The 23943-nt window shown below is 39.2% G+C and overlaps 1 protein-coding gene across 1 annotated transcript in view; it reads left to right on the top strand.

The window, feature by feature from the left end:
- The first annotated feature begins 575 nt into the window (after window positions 1-575).
- The window catches only part of HCN1 (hyperpolarization activated cyclic nucleotide gated potassium channel 1), a 191279-nt gene continuing 167911 nt past the window's right edge, over window positions 576-23943 (top strand). The window contains exon 1 of the mRNA XM_061373121.1: window positions 576-1110. Within this exon, the coding sequence (XP_061229105.1) occupies window positions 707-1110 (404 nt within the window). The 5' untranslated portion in view covers window positions 576-706. The remainder of the gene's footprint in view (window positions 1111-23943) is intronic.

Genomic DNA, 23943 nt, shown 5'->3' with positions numbered 1-23943 from the left:
TTCAGTCACTCTGCTCCCTGACAGGCACCAAACAGGCTTCCAAGAGGCAGGCGAGCAGCGGGACTTCCCCGCGGCTTCGCTCCCAGCCGCTGCTTCCAGCCCTGGGCCGCCGCCCGCCTTGCCCAAGGTGAAATACAAGCCCCCTCCGCTCCAAGCTGGCAGAGCATGGCTGGGCCCCCCTTCTCTTTCCCTCCCTGTCCCCGCCCTGCCGTGGCCCCGCCGCCTCAGGAGTCCCCGCTCGACACCCGCCGCCATGTGGCAGCAGGACTCCCGGGACGCGGCCCGGCCGCCACCGCACCCAGGGCAGAGCCCGTTTCTCGTCCGGCTCCGCCCCTCGGTCCGGAAGCCTCAAGCCCCTCAAGGACTCCGGGGCGCTCAATGTCAGGCGGGCGGCGTGGCGCGGCGCGGCTGCCGGCAGGGGGCGGGTGAGGGGAAGCGGCGCGCGCCCTGCGCGGAGCGCGGCTCAGAGGCGGTGGCGCTGGCCATGCTGGGCGGCGCGGCGGCGCGGAACTGAGCCCTGCCCAGCCCAGCCCACCACAGCCCAACCCAGCTCATCACAGCCCAGCCCAGCCAAACCCAACCAAGCACACCACACCACACTACACCACGGCACGGCACGGCACAGCACAGACGCTGAAGGGCAGCGGCGGCGGCGAGGCATCCTCGTGCTTTCCCGGGGCTGGGGCGCGCCCGCTCTCCCCACAGCATGGAGGCAGGGAAGCGCAGCTCGTCAGCCGGTAGCCGGGACGATGGCAGCGCTAACTCCTTCCCCTCCAAGCCGGGGGCCCCGGCGGAGAAAGCCCAGAGCAGCCCCGGCGGCGGGGGCAGCGGCGGGGGCAGCGGCGGGGGCAGCGGCGTGAAGGAGCATGGCAACTCGGTGTGCTTCAAAGTGGACGGCGGCGGGGGCGAGGAGCCCGTGGTGGGCTTCGAGGATGCCGAGGGACCCCGGCGGCAGTACGGCTTTATGCAGCGGCAGTTCACCTCCATGCTGCAGCCGGGGGTCAACAAATTCTCCCTCCGCATGTTCGGCAGCCAGAAGGCGGTGGAGAAGGAGCAGGAAAGGGTTAAAACTGCGGGGTTCTGGATCATCCACCCCTACAGCGACTTCAGGTGAGAGCGGGGTGGCCCCGCTGCAGGAGGCAGGGTGGTGCGCCCAGCGCCTCGCACCGCGCCAGGCGCGAACTTCGGATGGTTCCGGCACGGGGGTGGGGGCGCCCCGCGGAGATGAGCGGCTTCCCCTCGCATCGTCCCTGCCCTCCCTCGTTCCCTTTCTCCCTGCCCGTGGCCAGCCTCGCTGTTACGTTCGGTGTCCAAAACTTTGCGCTCCGCGTCACCGACCCGGGCGGTGGGGAAAGGGTTGGAAGCCGGCCGGGCCCTCCTCCCTGTGGGTTCCCCGCCACGGGGCTCGTCCAGGCCCGGCGCTCTCCAGCGTGCTGCACCCGTACGGGCCCTGCTGCGAGCGCCCTGCAAGCGATGCAGGGCCGTCCCGGGCTGGCCCTGCCATGGCCTGCGGTGGGATAGCGGGCAACGAAGCGACAGAAAAATAACCAAAATTCCGGGGTCCTGGCTGGGGGCGCGCCGGCTCCTTCCTGAGCACCCGGTGTAAACACTTGTTCACAGGGTCGCATGAAGGAAGAGTGTCTTGGGCAGAGTTGCAGCAAAACAACTTTATCCGAGCTAAGGCTGAGTGGAAAACCATGTTTTCATGGGTGGACTCATAAATGTGGTTCTGAATTAGATTTGCTTTCACAATAAGTTGAATGTACGCAAAATTGAAATATTCATTATTGGTACAAAAAGCAGTGCAAATAAATTCCCGGGAGGAGATAGTTCCCTTTAAAATTACATTTTAAGTGAAAGATTATTTCATTGCATTCTCTGTGCCAGCTGGCTGTATGCCTTTGTAAATGTAATACTCTTGACGATATTTGCTGAAGAACTATCAGTGTCGTTAAGCATATTTAATCAATGGCTCGAATTGAACAGCCTGCGTCTGTGCAGAAAGTGAGTTGCAGTGGATACCATGTTTAAAAAAGGAAAATCCAGAACGTTCAATCATTACATATATCATCTAAGAGAAAGTAGGTTAAATAGAACATACTTCCAGTGGGAACAGGAGAAAATACTTTCAAAGCCCAAGTTTCTTCAGGACTGCTCGGAGTGGGGTGTTAGGCAGAGAACTGTGCTGGCACCTTGCTTTCAAGCCTGAGAGCAGTACAGCCGTAAGAGCGGAGCACCAGGGCAGCACTAGGTTATGACTTGAAATCATGCTTCAAATCCCTGATTTTTTTTTTTTCCTGGCTCCCTGGAGGCAATAAGCTGCACTTGTTCTTTTCCTGGAGTACCTTTCCCCCCTTGCATGCCAGCTCAGCTGCACTAGCAGGTGCATTAAAGGGGGAAAGAGCCAAGAGTCCACCCACTCCCTTTCTGCCAGCCGGAGAGGGATGTAGCAGGTCACATCTGGTGCTGTGGTAGCATGTGTAGGGGATTAGGTGGGATCTGATAGCCTCTTACATACCCATGTGTGTGCATGAGTAACTTTATTCATGTGAGGATTCCACTAAAATGAATGAGATTATTCTTGCGAGTAAATTCCCTCATTTTGTTGTAAGCTTGGTTTATGAGCAAGGTGCACAACCCAACAATGTTTTGGGCAATAGGATTTTTTGCGTCCTGTTGTGCACCATGTAACTTTTCAAGCTGATATGCGAAGTAGGTGATAAGTATGTTAGTTCTGTTTCATTACAGAAATATTTTCTAATTCTGCCCTTATTTGTTCTTAATATGGGAAGGTTTAGTGATCATAGTATGTTAACTTCTTTTTTTTTTTTCAGTAGGAGTAAATGACACTGTATCCTTTTCAGACCTGTCATTCGCATATTCTCAAATTAACTGTATTTTTTTCTCAGGGTTTAATTATGTTTTTATTTTTTTATAAGGAGGTGCTTGTTTTTGAAATAAAGATCATAGTATTTCATTAGTCTTGGGTTGACGTGGCCTGATCTGGACCTTATTTTTTAGCCATTAGTAGTGTTTTGGTGAGAGGTATAAGATGGTTGTGTTGTTTCTCCTGAAATAATTATAACTGTATAATAGTACTACCTTTTTTGGGTGGCAGTGTTTATAGAAATGGATGAAGAAGTTGTAGTATATAGTCTATTTGTTTTCCTGTGTGAGAATTGCGACGATGCTAATGAGTGCTTCCTAACAGTGTCTCCGTCCCAGAATAAATGCATATGTAAGAATGGAGTTTTGGTTTATTTTTGCACGTGACTTTTTAACAATGCAGTGCTAATGTTAAAATGTAGGCAAGTCTTAAAGCATCCAAAAAGACAGGAGTAATCAAATTTCACTGTTTTAGTGTTGATTATCACCAAGAGAAGGAGCTAAATTTTCTATCAAATTAACAAGAAAAAGGTAAAACGCTGAGTATTTTACAGCTTCCAAGTGGAAAGATTTAGAGTAAGTTTGTAAATGTAGCTATTATTGGGGTATTTGTGGCACATATGAAAATGGACATCACAGTAAATTTTGAATAGAGGCATATGTAGGAGAATATTGGGTTAACCACGTAAGACATGGGAAAATTCTGATATAGGTTCCTGTGGATCCTCATTTATTTCTGTTTTTCTAGTTCGGGATTCTTGTGTGCATTTGCTGAGATACTTTGGTTATATTTCTTGACCTCATTCTCAGGATTTCCAGAAAACTTTTTATGTTTATCTACACCAAACAATATTTTGCTGTGTTGTTTCGGGGGGCAGGCAGCGTCCTTGTGCTACCCCCCCCTTTTCTAGTATGAACAACATGTGAAAGCTGTGTCTGTAAACTCAGTGCTTTGTGAATCGGTTACTCACTTCCATGTGGGGCTCAGTCTCTAGTTTTATGCCTCTCTGTCCTGCCTGTGTTTCAGGGAGGAATTTGCTCTTCAGCCAGCAGATACACCCTTGGAGAATTAAATTCAATAAGTATTACATAATTTTTCCACAAGGGGACCATTTTGCTCCTGGTTGTCTTTTCCCAGTCTTCTGAGGTTAATGTCTAATTTGGAAGCTGTTATGTAAACTGAGCACCTAATGCACATCAAACCCAGCACAAGGCCTCTGTTTATCTCTTCGCAGCCGTGATTACTGCATCTCTAAACTTGGACAACAATTCTGTGTAATTGCATGACTCACAAAAGTGAATTTATCGTCAGTGTTTTGGTTAGAGTTTATTGAAGTCCTGCGTGCTTTCTGTGAGATACTGAGTGCCTCCAGCCGTCCCTGCTCACGTGTGGAAGAACGAGCCTGTGGGAGAGCATCACCCATGCAGCCCGTGGCCTTGCAGCTGCCTCGTGAGAGCAGCACAAAGCTAGTGGGAGATGGGAGCAACTGCACGTGGTTCTAATGCTGTATTTCACAGCAGAGTTGTGGTGGACACGGGCTTTGGGTGACTTTTATATGTAATATCCTTCTGGTATTAGTGGAAATGAACATGGCTGATTTTTTAGATGATTAATTATTCAGTGTCCTTTTGAACGTCAGTTTTCTTTAATGCTCAGAGGGCTTGCTTATACGTGCCTGGGCTGTTGGTCTGGCCCTGTACATCTCCATCCCTCCCTGTCTGAGGCTACATGGAGAAATTCGTGCTGTCACAGAAATCTTGGGTTTATTACTGCATCACCTAGGGCATCTGTAGTCAGCAGTCTAAAAAGAAAACAGAGTTACTACCTTCAGAGTCACACAGAAGAGGCATCTTTTGACCAGAAATAGGAATGTGTGAGAGAGACTGAGTGGGAATAATACGTGTCTAAGTAACTGTAGCCTTTGCACTTTTGATAGTTACAGCTCTCAGTTTGATGTTTCAGAAAAGCCTTTGACTGAAAGTGGGGACAAAAATTTGAATTGGCATCAAGATGAAGTGAAGTAAGACTGTGATACGGAGTTGTCTGGCAGGGTAGCGGATAAGGAAGAGCAGTGCAGACAGTGCTGAAGGTCTTTTTCCTGTGAAGATGCATACAAAGTATGAACTGATTTGCAGCAATAGCAACAAACTATTGACATTGTGTGTGGAGAGGCTCTCTATGGGTAACTTCTATTCAAGTAGCACAAAACCTTATTTTAACAATAACAGAAGAGTAAAAGCAGGGTTAGTTCTGAAACTTGGAACAGAATATTTTAGAGCAGAGTGAGTAGTAAAGGTATGCTGGAGTTTCTTTTTTAATGTATGTCATTCCTGTTTCAAAACCTTTTTGCATACACATTTGAGGTTATCATATAACAGTATAAGGTTTATCATAGGAATCTTTATAAATCATAGAAAGCTTTATCGATGGTGCCTTGTAAATAAATGTAATGCTAGGTTTTAATCAGGGTGAAAGACACAATTATATTTGCGTGCGTACATCTAGATACCTACAGAAGAATATTTTTGTATCTGTTGCTATTTAAAACGTTCTGTTATTTTCTGCAGTTTTAAGCAACCCATCGATGTTGTCATGCAAACACGCAGCTTGATTTTTCAATTAAGTATGTGCCAAACTGCAAGTCATAATTGCAACATATTATTGTGCTTCATGTTTTTTATTATACTTCTCTCCACTTTGAACTTATATTAACCTTATGCAAAATTTTTCTTTTTCATTTGTACCTGTATTTTGAACCTTCATATGACCACCAGCTGTCACCCTAAAGGGATAGACTGTGTGTGTTGTATGCACAGCTCACATAGATATTTATAAAATTTGTGCGTGCATTGGTTTAAAATCTGTTCTTCTTTGGGACTGGTCTTCACTCTACGTGTTATACCTACCGTTTATATTTTAAGAAGCTTAGGGTAAGCACTTTGTCCTTCTCTTTTGTCACATGTCTGTAATGTCTCTGTTGAAGCTAATGAGATTTATCGTTTTGTGAGCTGTTACGTACTTAGGTTTATACAGAGCAGTAGTTGGAAGATAATGCTGCGTGCAATGAAGACAAGATGTGTTGTATCATACTTAACATGTAATTGTATGCAAAATTAAGTGTATAAATCATACTGGTTTTATTAAATAAATCAGATACAAATTAGTATGGGGTTTAATGTATACATTATGTCACTGGTAGTGTAGGAGTATGAAATGTCTGTAATTTTGGATTCTCAGGGTAGTCAGCTACAGAATCATGGAATGTTTAGGGTCATCTCGGGCTTGTTCAGGATCTGTCATGAGGTTGTCTTACAGTACTGAGACTTCTGAATTATTTGCTAATAAACTGCTAATCAGAGATTTGTAATTATACATTCCTTGCAAACCATTTTTTTTAAATTATGTTTTTATGACTGAAGCACAGTTTTAGCTAGGGCTATCTTTCATGTATCATTTTCTGATACTGTTGTGGCAAATATAATTTCTATTGAAGATAAACTTTGTACAAGTAAACTATTTCTATTACTTGAACATTCACTCTTTGTATATGATGAAACACAAAGAAACATTTAGTATTAAAAAGATGATTACTAGTGCTTGGCTTTTTATTTCTTGCATTCTGACAATTTTTTACACTTTACTTCTATAAATGCCCCAAAGGATAAAATGATAAAATTGTAGTATTAATGCATTCCTAATGTCTGAAAATTCTTCCTGACAGTATGTTATATATTAAGCTTTATAATAGTTCCCCTGGTAAAATGCAACTCCCACAAAGGTAGCCTAAAGAGAAATATGATAAGTCCTCAAATGCATAAATGGGTTTTACAAAGAGGAAAGAAATTACATAGAGGTAATTGTGTGAAACTGGAGCAACAAATACTTCAATTAGACTTCCAGGAAGCAGAACCGAAAAAAAAAAAAAAAAAGGACAACAAAATACTCTATTGGAAATGCTTTGATGTGGAATATGGGCTAGAAATGCATTAGGTTATTTTTCATCTTCAGTTTTTAATTATTTTTAATACTGAATAATGTCTCCTGTTGGCTGTCACTGATTCATTTGTTATGAAATCTAGTTCACTAAAGCTTGCTACTGGCACTTCTCTTTGTACCAGCTGCATGTATGAGTGAAAATGAATAGGTAGTGGTGTATGTTGTGCTTTCAGGCGTATGAGGGCCATGTCATCTTGTCCCTTTCAAGGTTTTCATCAAAAACCACAAAAGCAAACTGAGTCCACCTGAGGTTGGTACAGCAGCCACTCATCTTCTGGACCTCTAAAGGTTGTGGGAAGGATTGTGCCTTTGTTTGTTCTAGGAAAGCAATTCATGTTATTCTTCCATCTCCAGACAATGTAGAATACTATTGCATAGCTTGAGCTCACATATGAAAATTTCCTGAGTTTCATTACTCCTGGAATAATTTTCCATTCATTTCATTTTATTCCACACTTCCAAAATTGAGGCTTGAACATAGAATAAAGTTTACAGCAGAGAAAGAGCTCAGTAAGCATAACAAATAATTCCTCGGTTCTCTGAGCTACTTTTAATTTAATTTGGCATGTTTTGAAGATTGCTATCAGCACCTATGAAGGAATACCAAAGTACCTTTTTTTTTTTTTTTCACTGCAAGGTGCTTTATTTTAGAATATTCACTTACTTCACAGCAAACAAAGGCAAGTATGTTCATCTTGATTCTGAGATATGATTAAAAAAACCCAACCAAACAAAAATCAAAATGAAATGTTACAGAATTCCTGTGAGTAACCTAGGAGATTATATTTTTGGGAAGTTAAAGAACTCGCCTAACAGGTGAGTCTTTAAACTTTAACCTGGGATGTTCAATATCATGAGACTTCCTCTTCAGTTATCTATTTGTTTTAATTGCAGTGACAAAAAAAGTGCTTGATTAATGTTATCTCCATGTATACTTACCAAATTTGGATCTCATAAGATCAACGTTATGCTTGGACCCATGGGGAAAAAGAACTGATTCTATTATCCCCATTGATTATTTTAGCAAGACTGCCTACTTCTGAATGTGTGCTGGGACTTTGTTAGCTCATCAAAATAAGTAATGGTATTATTGAGTCAGTAAAAGGTGTTTCTATATACTAGGTTTCCTGGACTTCAGAATATGGAGGGAACTGTGAATTGGAATACTGTGTAAGAGCATGGATTAGTAAATAAAGGTCTGGATTTAGGATTTGGTTTGGGGGGTTGGGTGGTTACAAAGCTAAATAAAAATTGCATAACATTTGATAAGTTGTTCAGGCTTTTTTTATGGTTATATAATCAAGTCAAAATTTGAGGGCAGTTTCTGATTGTTCAGTCCAGGATAGCAGAGATAGAGATGTATGAAATCAGAGGTCATTTTAAAAATATCCATCTTTACCTCTGCATTTCTGTCTACCTATCTAACATCAGTTGCATTGTAATATTTAGTTAAATTTTGTCAGCTGCTTTGGAGAGGCTTGGTTTGAAGGTACTAGAAGGCAAAATACCTTTTAGAGAGGGTATACTATGAAAAATAGTAGAGAAATGTATTTCATTTAGTTGTAAAGAAGAGGTATCCACACTCACCTGTGCTTTTACCTAGCAGCATTCCTGAAAGCTGTCTTCTATGTCAACATGAATTTTTTGAGGGAGGAAACTTTTAACCTACTTTGCAATGTTCAGTTTTTAACCTAACAGTACAGTACTTGTTAATTGCTTAAAAGTCCTTTAGCTGTCTATTCCCTGATTCTTTCCCAGAGGCATGATTTAATTTTAAAAGTCATGGTGTATTCAGTTCTAATTATTGGAGGGCTTGTTCTAGACACATAGTAAGGTATGTTAATGACCAAAAACTGTATCAGCTGGAGTCAATGTCAGTACTACCTCAAGGACATTGTCATTTAGCTTCTGTAAAATCGCTGCTAATATCTTTTAATCTGATGACAGTCAGATTCAGACAAGCTGCGTGATATTTTGCAGTAATCTTATTGCCTTGGTTTGCAGTGCAGCTGGAATAAGTATGGGGTATACTTGTGTTCAGAAATGTTCATGTGATTACAGAAGAAATGAAGTTTGCTTCCATTATATATTTAAAAAAACCCAAGCCAAACCCCAAACCCTTTTTTGTTTATGCCAGTGAAGTTTACATGTCGCTAGGAATATGATTTTGACCTTATTTCATTAACTTCTATGTTGTTTATGTGGATATCTTATGTAATGAAGCATTTTTTAATTAAAAACTTGATACATGATTGGAATTTAGTGGGCTGCTGATATTAATAAATTTCTATCTCTAAAGATGTCATTTATTAAAAATTCTTACTAAGATATTTTGTTTTCAACTGAAAAAACACAGGTTGCTTTGTGCTCATAGTCAAAGCTAGGTTGTTTTTCTTCCCTCTTTTTTTTTTTTTCCGCTTGGTTTATTTGTTTGTTTGATTTTTAACGATGTAGTTAAAAAAAGCCGATATATATAAATATACATAAAAGCCAATATACATAAAAATTGTTCTGAATGCAGGGTTGTTTTTTTTATAGGTAATGTTGCTCTTTTTCATCCAACTCAGTCTGCCATCCAGAAGGACCTTGACACGCTTGAGAGGTGCGAGCCTCATGAAGTTCAGCCAAGCCAAGTTCAAGGTCTTACACCTGGGTCAGGGCAATCCCAGGCACAGCTACAGTCTTGGCAGAGAACGGATTGAGAGCAGTCCTACAGAGAAGGGCTTGGGGTTGCTGGTCAATAAGAAACTGAACATGAGCTATCAGTGGTGCTCTTGCAGCCCAGAAAGCCAACCGTATCCTGGGCTTCATCAAAAAAAGCATGACCAGCAAGTCAAAAGCAATGATCTTACCCCTCTAATCTGATCTCATGAGACCCTACTTGGAGTACTGTGTGCAGTTCTGGTGTCTTTAACATAAAAAGGATATGGAAGTGTTGGAACAATTCCAGAGGAGGCCATGAGGATGATCAGGGGGCTGGAGCACTTCCCATATGAAGACAGGCTGAGAAAGCTGGGGCTGTTGAGCCTGGAGAAGAGAAGGCTGCGTGGAGACCTCATAGCAGCCTTCCAGTATCTGAAGGGGGCCTATAAGGGTGCTGGGGAGGGACTCTTCATTAGGGTCTGTAGTGATAGGACAAGGTATAATGGGTTCAAACTTAAACAGGGGAAGTTCAGGTTGAATATAAGGAAGAAGTTCTTTACTGTGAGGGTGATGAGGCACTGGAACAGGCTGCCCAAAGAAGTGGTAAATGTTCCATCCCTGGGGGTGTTCAAGGTTGGGCAGGACCTTTGGTGTCACAGTTTAGTGTATCTCTGCCCATGGCATGGGGGTTGGAACTTCATGATCTTTAGGTCCTTTCCAACCCAAACCATTCTATGATTCTACTGATGTTTCTGTGACTGGTTCTATTGTGTCTTACAGTATTTTACCAGAACCTCCATGAAACACCTCTTTATGGCATGACTGAAACAATAAGCAGTGAGATTCTGCTATGAGCTCATGTTAAGCAAACCTGCATATTGCGGTAAATTTAGGGTAATATACCATAGGACGCTAAAGATGGATTATTACAGCTTTCTCCAGGTCAAAATACAGAAAATATGCAAAACTTTTGTAACATACATAGAGCAAAATCTGTCCAGCTCTACATAGAAGATGGAATAAATTTAGAGTTGCAAAATGATGTGGATCATAGAATGGTAGAGTCCTAGAATGTTTAGTGTTGGAAAGGACCTGAATATCATCTAATTCACACTCCTCTGGAATGTAGTCAAGCTGTCACATGACTAACGAAAGGTTTTCCATCAGGCTCCTGCATGACTTTAATGTTTTTTCATTCCAGAAGAACTTAACGATTTCTGTCTGGTAGAGAAATTACTATGAAACCAGTGGTAGGTAATACCACCCGCTAAAACATATTCCTGCTGCCTCAGAGTATGCAGTTGCAAGCTTCTGGGCTCCCCTCATACATCCTGGGCTACAGGTTTCTTGTGATGGCTGCATATGGGCTTGTTTGCACTTGATTTCTCAGTGAAGGTAACAGCTAAGCTTGCCTGTCACTGTGGTTCACCTTGTCTTTAGCACCAGACAAGCTCAGCAGTAGCACAGAGATTTCCTATTCCAATTAGGGATTAGTCTGTTAGACACAAACTTAAAAAAAAAAAAAAAAGCGGTAAAATAAATCAGTTGTATACCTCAATCTTCAGTTCATTACTGGTACCTTTCTTGTTACACAGCTTACCAAGTATACTTCAGAGATGGCCTTTTTTTTTCAGAGCTGTGTGTCCATTTTCCTGGAAACTGTCTTCTAGATGACTCCCTGAATACTGGATCCTGATTTTTCTGTCTTTTACTTATAGCATTTTTTATAGTCTGATTTTCAGGTAGTGAAGTCCATCTAAAGGGAACTTACCTTTCTCATTTGAAAGTTAGCAAAAGCTAATATGATGAAATTGAACATGCTGTTACTGTAGATCTAATAACACGATACGCTGAAATTATCCCCTCAGCCCGTTTATTGCCAGCTTGGGAATTCTAGTGTGGTGTACATCTATTACCTTACACACATAACAAACATAGTTCTGTAATGTAAGGGAGTGTGGTATCAAGAGTAAGCACTGCCAGAAAGTAGGCATCTACCAAAACATTTAAAAAGGCTCAAAATCAAAATGTCTGAAATCTGATGGCTTATTAAGCTATAGACATTGAATGTATGGGACAACTGAGAGATAAGTAACCTAATTTAGGGGCCTGCATGACCAAAATCCACTTTTAATTTAATGCATTCTTTTGGTAAACATCTGAAACACATGGTTTACTAATATAATGGTGTTTTTTTAAAATTTGGGATAGTACATTAAATGAAGCAGTACACTGCTGGGTATTGAAAAGTTGAGTAGGATTTGTACATGTTCTTATTGTGCATTATTGAAGTAGTGAATTTATCATGATGGCTGATCTCTGAAACGGCAGAAGGTCTAAAAAACAACCTCAATGTTTTTGATGAGAAGAATTAAATCCAGGACCATATAAATAATTGCATTATTTCATATGTATATTTCTTAGCCCTCTGTGAACCAAATGCAACATAAATCATGACTGAGCCAGTTAATGCCTTTGGGTTTAGTTTGTTATTTAAAAGTATTAAGTTTATGAGTTTAAAACTTGCTTCCATTTAAACTCTTCTCTGTTTTCATTCCCTAAAGGCAGATTTTCTTCTAGTCTGCTGGTTTGTGGTGCTCTGTCATCCACATGCATGCTAATTTTCTGTTGTTGAGAGGTGATTCTTATCAAGACAGGTCCAAGGAATACTTCTTCAGTACAATTCAACATGTCAGCATTGTTCAGCATCTTCCAGTACCCCCCTCATTTCCCTGACTGTGAACACTGCTGGATGTGACTATGGTTGTTTCTATCATTTGTAAGCTGTAGCCAACTTTTACATTCTCCGCAGGCTAGACCAAATTTGTCTTTCTGTGGAAGGGGTGGGAGAGCTGCAGTGAACTTTCACTCCCACACTTGTTCCTCACAGAGTGAAAGAATTCAGATTTGCTTTAGGGAAGGAGAGCTAGTTTTATAGCCCAGGGGTGCAGGTACTATGAATCTGTGTGAAATGGTGGCAGATGTTCTTGCTGGGACTACTGACTTGTAATTCCATGAAGTGTTATTGAATAGCAGCTCATCTTAACGTTGACTGTGCATAATGATTTTATGCTACTAGCAAAATGAGCAAAAGGAATATATTTAACTTGATTTCATGTTTCCAGTGCAAACTTTTCAATTTCTGAAATGGCTCTGAAAATGTCATTTTTACTCAGTACTCTGCACAGAGTGTGCAAGTTTATAGGATGTTAGATGATGATCCAAGATGGAAGTCAAGAGCCTGTCTATCTCTGGATTTCAGAATGAGCTAGGGACCTACATACTCGTAAGCATCTGGACTCTGTGCCTGAACATCTTTCAGAATTCTAGACGTAAATGGTAAAGCTGATTTTTTAAAAATGTCATCCACTGGTGCTGTGCATTTGCAGAACTGGCATATCACAGTAATTTGAACACACTTCATGTTCCATTTCTGTCATATCATATATTTTGGTTTGCAGTTTACAGATCAATATATTTTCTGAAATTATGATGAAAAGTTCTGTTAATCATTTTTCCTCTCAGTTTCTTGCTGTTATCCAACAATGAATTATTAAGATCTATTTGGCTGTTCTAATTATTACACATCTTTAGCTTAAACATGCTTTATGAGCTCATAACTCACTGTCCTCCACAAATGAAACATAAATATTTGGCTAAATTATATTTTGTCTTTCTGACGAATATTGGCTTGTGGCTAAAACCTCTTCTGAGATCTCCAAGTAAAATGTTTTCATTTGCTGAAAGCCAGAAACCTATTTATTATATTTAGACAACTTCATTTTGAGTGAATAGGGACAGAAGATAAAGATGGACATCTGGTGTTTTATTCACCGCAGTAAATGGAAGCTCTTTTTGTTTTGCCGTATCGAAGCAACAGTCATCTGTCTGTATGAGAGTAAATAGCTTCCTTGGTATTTTTGCTGTTGTTAATAGTTGAGGTCATAGATCCTCAATGTTTCTTTGAGTGCTTATTTTAGAGCAGCTTATCAGTGGCTATGATTATAGGCAACTTTGCTTGCAGGCAAACAGTTTCCACTGTCACCCTTAACCTGTACTGTGGCTGATCTCAGGAGCAGCATGAGGGCTGTGCTGTCATTAATAATATGGACTACTTCAGTTGAATACTTGAAGACGGGAAAATTCTTGTACCAGGAGACTTCAAATTCAACTGTAAAAAACAAAACACTCTAGCAAAATGTAGAGCGGAGAAGTAGATTATTGAATAATTCCCTTTTATATTCTTTCTGATAAATATTTATAGGTGAAGGATATACAAAGCCTATGGTTAAGTCTGAATAAATTTTCAGATCTTAATATCTTTATCAATCTTTTATTTTTCAAGTTGAAAACTGGCATGCTTTTCTGAAGCTTAAAGTGACTCCTTCTCTTTTTTTTTTTTTTTTTAAATGAAGACAACTTTGAGGGAGAAAGCCCCTTATCTAACAAATGTATTTTATGCCAATAATCCACCATAATTCAATAGATACTTTCAACACATATTTTGTAAATTTAGTACATACTGGTTTTAAGAAAGAATCTTGACCATCTACTTCAGATAATGTGTATACCTGTAACGAAATATAGTGGAACCTTGTTTTTTAAATGCAGCCAAGCGATGGATATGACCTGCAGTACTGCTTCTGGCAGAGGTGTACTAGCAGGAGAAAAGTCCTCTTTATAAAGGCAATCTCTTGGGGTGTCTGATATTGCAGATTATCTCCTGTTTTGACGATCAAAAAACATGTAATAAATAACTATACATAGAATATATATATATATTTATTTTTTTAAGGCATTTGATCATGTTTTTAAAAGTAACCAAAGCCATTCCAAGGCAAAAAAAAAAAAAAAAAAAAAAAATCATCAGTCACTTTCCATTACACTGAGGAAGTTCATAAATGCCAGAGACAGATTTTACATCTCAGAAACTTCGTTTGTGTTTCAAACATCTACACTTTGTTAAGCTGTTACCAGCAGCAGTAAGTGAGTTTCACTCAGGCCAACTTGCATGGAGCTTTCTGGAGTGTTACTGGTTAAATACCATGCAAAGACGGTGAGAGAAGCAGAGGTAAAAGGAACAAGATCATGATTACTTAGGCCAATAACTAGAACATCCTTAAACATGTATTCTCTTTGTTTGCTTTGTTTGCTTTTCTGGGTTTTCCTTTTTAACAGTGAATATCAGGTCTATCTGATCACTACTCTGTCTAGCTGCATGATTAGCTGATTTGTTTTGGCAATGCAGGCAGAGCGTCATGCTGTCAAAAGGATGTTAAGACTGGAATGCGCAGTATGTAAATTGGGAAAGATTAAAGAAATGTTAAAATTGCATTGCATCTGCTTAGATACTGTAAAAGGAAATGGCTAGCAGAGGTCTCGATGCAAGCTGAATAACGAAAAAGGTGGGGATTTCTGAATGTGGCTGGTGGAAGGAGGAATCTGCAAGAGCTGCATTTTATTTCTGGTAGAGACAGATGTTTTAGTGTATGAAATATGAAATTATGTTTTGAAAAATAATGGTAAAACTAAACACTGAACTTCCTAGCCGAACATACTTCTTCCCACTTGCAGAGCTTCACCCTGTAAAAAGCGGTATGTAATAAATACACGTGGAAAAGTATAAGCAAGCTCGTGGAAGATTAGTTCTTTCATTTCTTAAAATATTTTGTGTTGTCTGCATTGTTTTTTCAATTAGTTGATATTTTAGATGACATAATGAATTCAGTTAATAATATAATAACAAATCAATAGTCATACTAGTGCAATTTTGAGTGTGTACATTTGAGCATGTACCTGAATGTTTCCTGTGCCTGCTCAGGAATCAGATCCATTCAGCCCAGATGTTGTAAGTGCAGACTGATTTCCCTTTTTATGCTGGAGAGGATCTGAACCTGTACTTTTAATTTGCATGGCACTTCTGGCATGGATACTTTCAATAACAATACCAGCTCTTAGAGTTCTGCTTTAATGGAGCATAAAAGTGAGAACACCTCCCCAGTCAAGTCGTTGCTTTCCCTGGGAAGAAGCTTTTGGTTCTTGCTCTAGGTTATGTTTGTTTAGGGGAAGAGAACATGTGAGCAGTGTACCAAACTTCAGGAGACACTATGCCTTGGGGATAATGAATTTTCCTGAGACATGGGAAGTCCTGGGCTCAGCTGTTCGCAGATAGATGGAGAAAGTAAAATGGATTTTTTTAGGTGTTGGTATGGTATGGAGCTGTTTTGCAAAAGGGGAATAGCCATGACATGACCCTAATTGCTTAACATGTTGCTCTGTTTTAAATTTGATCTCTTTCCTGTGCTTTTCTAAAAAGCATCTGAAATATATTTTGATCCTTTTTCATCAAAGGATAAGGAAAAAGTGAAGAGAATGGTAAGTTTGATTTGAACACCAATTTTTCAGTTTCTCATGTTATTTTCAGAACAAACACAAATTAATATCATCTCTTAAATACGTAAATATTTTAGTAAGGTTTAATTACTTTTTGAAGCAAATTATTTACACAATATTGATACGTATTACAATGGAATAACTTACTAATTCTTAAAACAGTACTTCCACTTATTTTAGAGGGTTGAAATCTCAGTACTTGTTTTTATATTTGAAGAAACATAGGCTCTGGAACCAAAGATCAGCTTCCATTACTTGTTCTGCATTAGAATCATGTACATCTGTGTAGAATCAGAAGAGGTCTATAAATACTCACTCGTGTATATTTGTTTTCACTCATTATGTAGGAGTACAAAGTCTGCATGTATAATCCATCAAAATTTTTCATACCTATCTATAGTTCTTTCACACTTTTTCGCATCTCTGATTTTTTTCTTCATGACTTTGAAGTCTACCTTTTTTTTTTTTTTTAGTTTAAACATGAAGCCCAGTCTTGCCTTCACTAAAGTTTTTCAAGAAATGATACACGAAATTCTAGTAAATAAAATTTTGTGCTTGAAGCTGCTTGTCTGAACATTCTGTGTCTTTGTACAGTTACACACATGAACCAATTTTACTTCCTGCTATCAGAATGAAATTGTAGTCGTATATATGTCAAATACCAAAAATCTCGGTGTCTTGCCTGAACCAAGTTGACAGTCCTAGTCTTGTTTTTTGTTTTTGGTTTTTGTTTGGTTTTTTTTTCACAGGTTTTCACCTCAAAAAAAAAAAAAAAAAATTGTCCCAGCTCATTTTTTTGTCACAGGTCAGTCTCCTTACCAAACTCCATGACTGAGGTCTGTCAATAGGTACTGAGCAGTTTCTTCCCCATCATCTCCTTCTCTGAAGATGAGTAGAGAAAATGGACTTTTCCGCATCATCAGAAACTTTAAAAATTACACTATAATTGAGAGATTAAATGGGCTAAAAAAGAAAAATCTATTAAAGAAGAATATTAGGTGATATTGTCTGGCTTTCTTGGTTTTGCAAGGGGGTGTCGGTTAGATTACCTTCCTTCTCACACTATGCTTTATTGAGAAGAATTACAGAAGGCTTCTTCCAATTTAAGCCTCTGAATTTTTACTTCGTATGGAGGCATCCTAAATGTCATGTTTCTAAATGGCACTCTTAAAGTTACTGTCACTACAAAATTCTTAATTAATGCAAGTGTTCCAACTTGAGATATGAGATTGTTTTGCAGCTGAAATATTTTTAGATCTGTCTCTTTCAGACTTTTTCTTATGCCTGTAAAGTGGTCATTTCTAATTTGAGAATGTCAGTGCGTATATTCAGTGATCCACTACATAAACTTGTTGATACTTAAAGAATCAGTATGTGGCAATTTGAAATTGGTGTAAGAGTTGGTAGCATGAAACTGAAACAAATCTGTTGGAGTCCCTACACAAAATGTTGCCTGATGCTGAGAGGCTGTAGACAGTTTGAACGCGGAGGGGTAAATCTGAGGAAGACAGATTACTTCTGCTGTGATGTATGTTGATGCAGAAGCAATCTTGGTGATTTGAAATATATCTGTTCTGATCAGCATACAAGTCAGCATAGACAAATTCAGCGTTTTCCAGGAGAAAACTCATTTGTGAGTCCTGACACTTCATCAACACATTTTTCAAGCTGGTAGCTATCTGGACAGGAGCACTATTCTGCTTTTTCACTGAGGAATAAAGATGACGAAAAGAGGAAGTGTGTGAAGATGGGGGAGTGATAAAGCCAGTATCAGAGCTCCACTGACAGTGGTGCACGGTTGCTGCCCAAGGTTAAGTGGAAGTAAGGATTTGATTCTTTGTGCCGTAGCTTAATAAGGTTCTCCAGAGGAAAAACTACAAATATCAAGCACTTGTGGAAAGCGATTATTGTCTACAACCAAAGAGACTTGTTAAATAATACAGCTGTAATATACAAACTTATCTTTGTCTTCTCCTTCATCCTCTCCCATATGCAATCTGCAACTTTGCTTCTTAGAAATCTGAGACTTTATTTGGTAATGCATAGGAAGTATTATAAAAACTTTAGACAGAAGCTATTGCATGTGTACCAAAAATTAAGAATCTTTTGATGAAATGTCCACTGCTTAAGTATTAGTTGACTCCATTTAAAAAAAAAAAAGAGGAATGTTAATTTATTAATGTTACAGTCACTTTTCATGGATAGTACTGTGATATTCTTTTCTAGTAATGAAACCTTTGAAGCACTCAGGCTTTGAACTTGACCAAATGCTGTAACCAAAGTCTTTTGAAAGTAGTAAATGGCTGTTCATTGGCTTCACTGGGCTCTGATCAAGTCCCCTGAGGGCTGCATTTATCTAATCATCTGCCTTGTGCATAGAACCATAACTGAGCAACAAACTGCAAATTTCCACTCCTAAGTGTATTTAGTTATCAGATGAAACTCATGAAGTGTATTTGAAAATGTCCAAGTTTGTGATTTTGGGGCATGTTCTACGGCTATGTCAAAAAGAAGTGTTGTTGAATTTTACTAATCTCTCTTTGAATTCCTTTTTTTTTGCTATGAGGTAGGAAATTATGCCACTAGTAAAAAGATAGGGACAAGGCACATAAGTTGGATCTCTAAGTATGTATCACTAAACTTGAAGTAAAAGACTTCACTCTTAGTTTGAAATCAAATGAAGATTTCTGGGGGTCTGAAAACCTCACTCTTATTTTATTTTTTAAATCTACTTCATTCTGAATCAGAATGAAACCGTTAAGCGTGAAGATTCCCAGGTCCAGCATTGCTCATAATTCAGTCAGGGAAACTGAGTTTTCAGAAGATATCCTCTACCTCATCAGTCTCAGGCAGGTAGATAAAGTCTTTTTGCTGCTTCAGCTGATTACCTCTGAGGTTAATGGAAGCTTATTAAACTTGATATGTTCTAAATTAAAAAAGAATAGGAAATATTCTGAATAGAGTTGAAACAGATGAAATAGGGTGAATAAAGCTGAAATTTTCACCCGAGAAAGAGTCACAGGCTTCTACTTACTAATATTTATGCACTTGAACTGTAGGAGATGCTCTTAGTACTCTATATGCTTTACAATGAAAAGGGGTTAGGCATGAAAGGTACTCTGTTTCAGGCTTGCAAGATTCCTTGTTTGTGTTTACTTGACATAAGCTAAAGCTGTTGAATTGGAAATAGAGGGGATTAAAGCATGTAAATAAAAAATTTAAGAACAGTTTAATTTTTAAAAACAAAACAAAAACCCCCAACATTTTGTCTTTCTAAAGCTTTGAGAAATTAAATACATTCAAACAGGGAAAGTTTTATCTATGTACAGAAGGACAACACAACTGCGGAAGAAACCTTTTTGTTAGCGCAGAACTGGCCAATGTAAGGAAGTGACACTTCACTAGGCATTTTAATGCATTTGTATTAATGTGATCACACAGATAGGTTACAGTAAATTCTACATTTGAATTCCTAAAATAAAAAAAATGCTGCTGATTGAAAATCACAGAAGCACTTGGCAACAGATTTGCAACATTTAAACAAAATTGGTTCCATGGTGGATGTTGAATTCAGTACTTGTTAAAATAGAAGGAATTTCATACTTTGTATGTTTTTTTTCCCAGAAGAAGCATGTTTTTCATTAGATGTGTTTATGTGTGAGAGAGAGACAGATGGGCAGAATGAAAACGGATAGCTGGGCAGAATGAAAATGGATAGCTGGACAGAAGGGGATATCCTCACTTTCAGGTTGTGAAAATATATGGTGGTGATTTCTCAGAAAGCTTCCAAGCATAACATAGTTGCACAGCCAGAGAAAGATGGCCTGTCCTATTAGAATCAGATTCTGACATGGTTAATACCAAGTTCAGTGCTTGTTACAGTGCATTTTAGTAAAGTTTTAAATTACTGTTATTTCTGCTAAGATTGTTTTGTTCTATATAGGACATTGATTTCTCTGTTAGGTAAACTGGTGATGTGTGAAACAAAAGAAATAAAGCTGTGTTTGAAGGTGAGATAGAAAAAGTCATTTCACTGAGCATCTGCTAGTCAATCAAAATATGTAACTAAAGAGGAGGCAGGTTTTCCATGGGAAGCTTGTGAACATTTTTTACAGTTCTTGATTCTCTGAATGTGTAAAGTGAAATCATGTTTCAGATACATCAGGTTTGGTTTAAAAGATAATTTACAATTTGAATTAATATCTTTTTCAAAGACCATCTGATTTATTATGTGGCTCATGAGTATTCGTGACTGTATTTCATTAGATTTTACTTATATGTTCTGCTCTTTTTTATTACATAATCAAGACTTTAATGATCTTTCTGGAAACCTGGAAAACTTAACCTTCAGCAAAGCCCTGACTGTTCTGTAGCCTCAGATCACAGTGCTTAGTGCCATTTAGGTGCTGTTCACTCTGCTAGGTTGCTAGTGAGAACACTGATAACTTCTGCTTGGTCAGTATGGGTGCACCATAAGGATAGTTGTACATCAGACTACGCTGACACAAGGACATTGAGACTGCTGTGCTGTGTCAATAGGCTGCAACCAGGAAACATTAAAGAAAGCAAATCTGAACTACTTTTTACCCAGTTGCATATGTGGCAAATTATGTAGCAAATAACTAATCTGATAAAGCTGGGGCTGTTCAGCCTGGAGAAGAGAAGGCTGCATGGAGACCTCAGAGCAGCCTTCCAGTATCTGAAGGGGGCTTGTAAGGATGCTGGGGAGGGACTCTTCATTAGGGACTGTAGTGATAGTAATGGGTTAAAACTTAAACATGGGAAGTTTAGATTGGATATAAAAAAGAAGCTCTTTATAGTGAGGGTGGCGAGGCACTGGAATGGGTTGCTCAATGGAGTTGTGAATGCTCCGTCCCTGGCAGTGTTTAAGGCCAGGTTGGACAGAGCCTTGGGTGCCACGGTTTAGTGTGAGGTGTCCCTGCCCATGGTAGGGGGGTTGGAACTAGATGATCTTAAGGTGCTTTCCAACCCTAACTATTCCATGATTCTATGATTCTAATCTAGAGCTGAAATTTCCTTCTTTAAGGCTCCATTTGCTCTGGGTTGGATATATAAAGTGGAAAATAAAATGCCATTAGAATTCATAGAGCCTTACATTATTAAGCTTAGTATAAAGGTTGATTAATTAATACTAAGTAGTTCTTTATCGCTGCTTGAATAGGCACTCATTTTGAACAGACCCTTCATCCTATCCAGGATAGCTTGTGGCAATAAATAAAGCCCCAAAGCTTCAGCACCATGTTCCAGGGCTGTAAAATGTGTCATGTTGTACCATAAGTTTTGAAAGTATAGCAGAAAAATTATGAGTAGAATGATCACTGAAAGAGGGCTATGAATCCAGCCAGTTCTATTTAGGAGTACCAAAGTAATTAAGTAGCATGCTTTTTTTTTAATTTTTGAAAAATTATTTTGTATTTATTCTAAATTACTCTTTATATAGAAAAAATATGCCTCAAGCCATTTTTTTTTGTAATGCTTGAAGACTTTTTTACCTAGAGATAGTAAGCTTCTGAGTCAAACAATTTAAGAGTTTTTTATCTAGAGGTAGTAAGCTTCTGAGTCATCCAGAAGCATTTAAAAGGTTTCAGCAATAGTTTGGTGTGTTGCTGACCTCTGTATCTTCAGTCAGTATCAACTAGTAGTAGCTGTACAGAGTTAGCTTCAGAGGAGTAGTAAGCTCCATAGCTGTTTGCTATGGGGCTAAAATCAGTTCTTGCTTCTTGTTAGGAGCTCTGAATCTCCCCAGGCTCCTTTCCCTGCCCCCCCCCCCCCCCCCAATTCTTGAAAATTTCATGTCATAGGCCTATTTCTTCCTTGCTTTTTGTCAGCATTCTACACCACCTTATATAAACTGGTAACTCTGAGACTGGAAGTTTTAAATTTTAAACCATACTCACTGGACGGGGTTTGTATGTGAAATAGTAAAAATAACTAATGCTAAAACCTGTTTTCAACAAAGAGCAGCTTCTGTGTCTCAAAGGCAGCTCCCTGAACCATCCTGTGAAGCTTTTCAGCTTGCTCTTGGTTTCATGCATAGTAGGATGTTCCGAACCAGTAAGCAAGGAATGCTTTGTATTACTTTCTCTGCACAGGTCACAGAAGGCAATACAGGGAATTGCATCTAGTTTTTCTCACCGGAAAGGAAAATACCATATCGCATAGCCAACAGAATGGCTTTTGGAAGCCGTTTCCTAAAAGAAAACGTCTGATTCATTTCCAAATGAAAAATAAATCATAATATAATAAGGTTTTTCTTACTAACTAATCAGCTTATACTGTATTGTGGACTAAAATCAAAATAGACAACTGGTGCAATCTCACAGTCCTTCACATGCAATCTTTCTTTATTACTGAAGCCCTAATGCTACCACTTTTGCTGACATTCAACATCAGGAACTCCAGTGTGTTTTGCATAATCACAGTACATAATGATCCTTTAAACTGCGGATTACTTTAGGATAAAAACACCTGGTTCTGTATTATGTTTTATGTTGGCTGGGTGGCTGGCTGTTGTGCAGCTTTGGTTAGCCTTCGTTGCGTAACTGCCCCCTGTGCTGGTGAAACATAAAGGTCAATCTGAAATCAAGCGATGCTTTGCTTCCTGAGGCACAGATACAAGTACACCTCTTATGATTGTTTCTCAGTTGTTTTCCACTCATTTTCAGGATTCTTTGGAGACATTTATTCTCTCAGAACAGTTTTGTTCGATAATGTTGTAAAAGTGTTTGTGGTAGTCATGCCTGTAGATCATAGTAGCAGTGATATATGAATTTAGAGATTCTTTCTCTATGGTAATTCCTAGATCACTGAAAAGGAATGTAGCTCAGGAAGAAGCCTATTACATGAATTAAGAAAGATAAGAGAAATGTGAAAGTTTTTTTTCCAAACACAGTACAGTTACTGTGAATGTCATACATGCTAAGCAAAAATTCATACAGTCTGGAAAAAAATGGGATATTTATAGCACTTAGTATTCACAGTTATTGTAAGATTGGAAATGTGTAAGACATAAATCACATTGCGGTACACAGGCAGTTACTTGTAAAGCCTATTCCATGCAACTCCTTAAGTACCAGTTAAAGGTACTTTGCCATCTCCACTCTCAGGTGATAAGCAAGCCTAATCTCTATAGGTTTATCTTGGAATAAAGGATTTTTAAACTGGGAATTCTTTTGCCACTCTCAATCCTAAATTGCTCTTCCTTTAGTGTATTTTACAGTTACAGTTAATTATTGTGTTCTTAGATAAGCAGTTTGTAAACTCAGACATATTTTCATGGATAAACGTGAAATAAAGGGAATTTATAAACCTGGATCATTGGTGAGTACAAGCAATCCTTAGCATTTGATGCAATCCATATACTTGACACAAGTCTAGCAAAAACTAAACTTGTGGTTCTGAAACATTTTGTGGCCAGTTAAACTATTATTTTTGTTAATTGTCAAGAGCCTTTACCAAGATGTTTGCTGTATGCAAGAGGCTGATGCTGGTATGGCGTAAGTCGCCTGGAAGTCAGTGCGGGAGTGGTGTGCTGGTGACATGTCCATCCCATGTCTACTGCGTGGGGCCCTGTATGGCTCCTCTGGAGCAGGAAGATAGTTGTGGAGCCATCGCTGACTCCAGTCTTCCAGAAGCAGAAGGTCTAATGAGTCCATGAGGGTCTGTTGACTGGTTTCTATGCCTCTCCAAACCAAGTTTAGTTGAAACAGATCATATTCTGAAGCAGAACAAGAAGTTGTACACTGGATTCAGGCTTTCTCAAATTCATTCGCAGTTCTTTTATTGAACAAGCATGATTTTCTTTGACAATTTAACATTTAGGAGTTACCATAATTTTCTTAAAATCTGCTTGGCATATACTACCATTGCTTGGAAATCTTCCATCAGGATAGATATATATTCCATGTAACAGGTAGGTTTACTCACTGTTTTCATAATAGATACTGAAGTTATGAGTCTGGCTTTTTGCCATCTGTATCAAGCACCATTAGTGGCATTTTAAG

Source organism: Neopsephotus bourkii, unplaced genomic scaffold (genome assembly GCF_033783945.1).
Source record: "Neopsephotus bourkii isolate Nb327-2 ecotype Australia unplaced genomic scaffold, CSIRO-AGI_Nbou_v1 NB_1628, whole genome shotgun sequence".
NCBI classification, from domain to species: domain Eukaryota; kingdom Metazoa; phylum Chordata; class Aves; order Psittaciformes; family Psittacidae; genus Neopsephotus; species Neopsephotus bourkii.
The sequence above is the reverse complement of the archived record's forward strand: the minus strand, read 5'-3'. Positions and strand labels throughout refer to the sequence as shown.